The sequence below is a fragment of the Mastomys coucha genome, unplaced genomic scaffold (assembly GCF_008632895.1).
Source record: "Mastomys coucha isolate ucsf_1 unplaced genomic scaffold, UCSF_Mcou_1 pScaffold4, whole genome shotgun sequence".
NCBI classification, from domain to species: Eukaryota; Metazoa; Chordata; class Mammalia; order Rodentia; family Muridae; genus Mastomys; species Mastomys coucha.
Window position 1 is genome coordinate 55,238,406 of NW_022196910.1, and position 396 is coordinate 55,238,801.

The following is a 396-nucleotide window of genomic DNA, read 5'->3' on the forward strand; positions in this document are numbered from 1 at the left end:
ATATCACCCAGCACTGGGTCTGTGTTTACCAATATCACCCAGCACTGGGTCTGTGTTTACCAATATCAACACAGCTCCCGACCGAGTTAGGACTGTTCCTTCTGATTCTCATGGTGGTCTCACATCTGCTTTTAGAATATCAAGAATGATAAGTGTGGCCCCTGGCTAGAATGGGAAATCATGCTCCAGTACTGTTTCCCACGCCTGGATATCAACGTCAGCAAAGGAGTCAATCATTTACTGAAGAGCCCTTTTAGTGTTCATCCTAAGACAGGTACAGGACAAACAAAGCAGGGAAAACTGAAGGAAAAATGTTTGTTTTGGCCGTGCGGTGGTGGCGCACGCCTTTAATCCCAGCACTTGGGAGCCAGAGGCAGGTGGATTTCTGAGTTCGAG

General features: G+C 47.5%; 1 protein-coding gene across 1 annotated transcript in view; it reads left to right on the forward strand.

Moving 5' to 3' along the window:
• Positions 1-396, forward strand: part of Prim1 (DNA primase subunit 1) — a 17,452-nt gene that overhangs the window by 10,901 nt on the left and 6,155 nt on the right. The window contains exon 8 of the mRNA XM_031349465.1: positions 136-274. Coding sequence (XP_031205325.1) covers positions 136-274 — 139 coding nt within the window. The remainder of the gene's footprint in view (positions 1-135; positions 275-396) is intronic.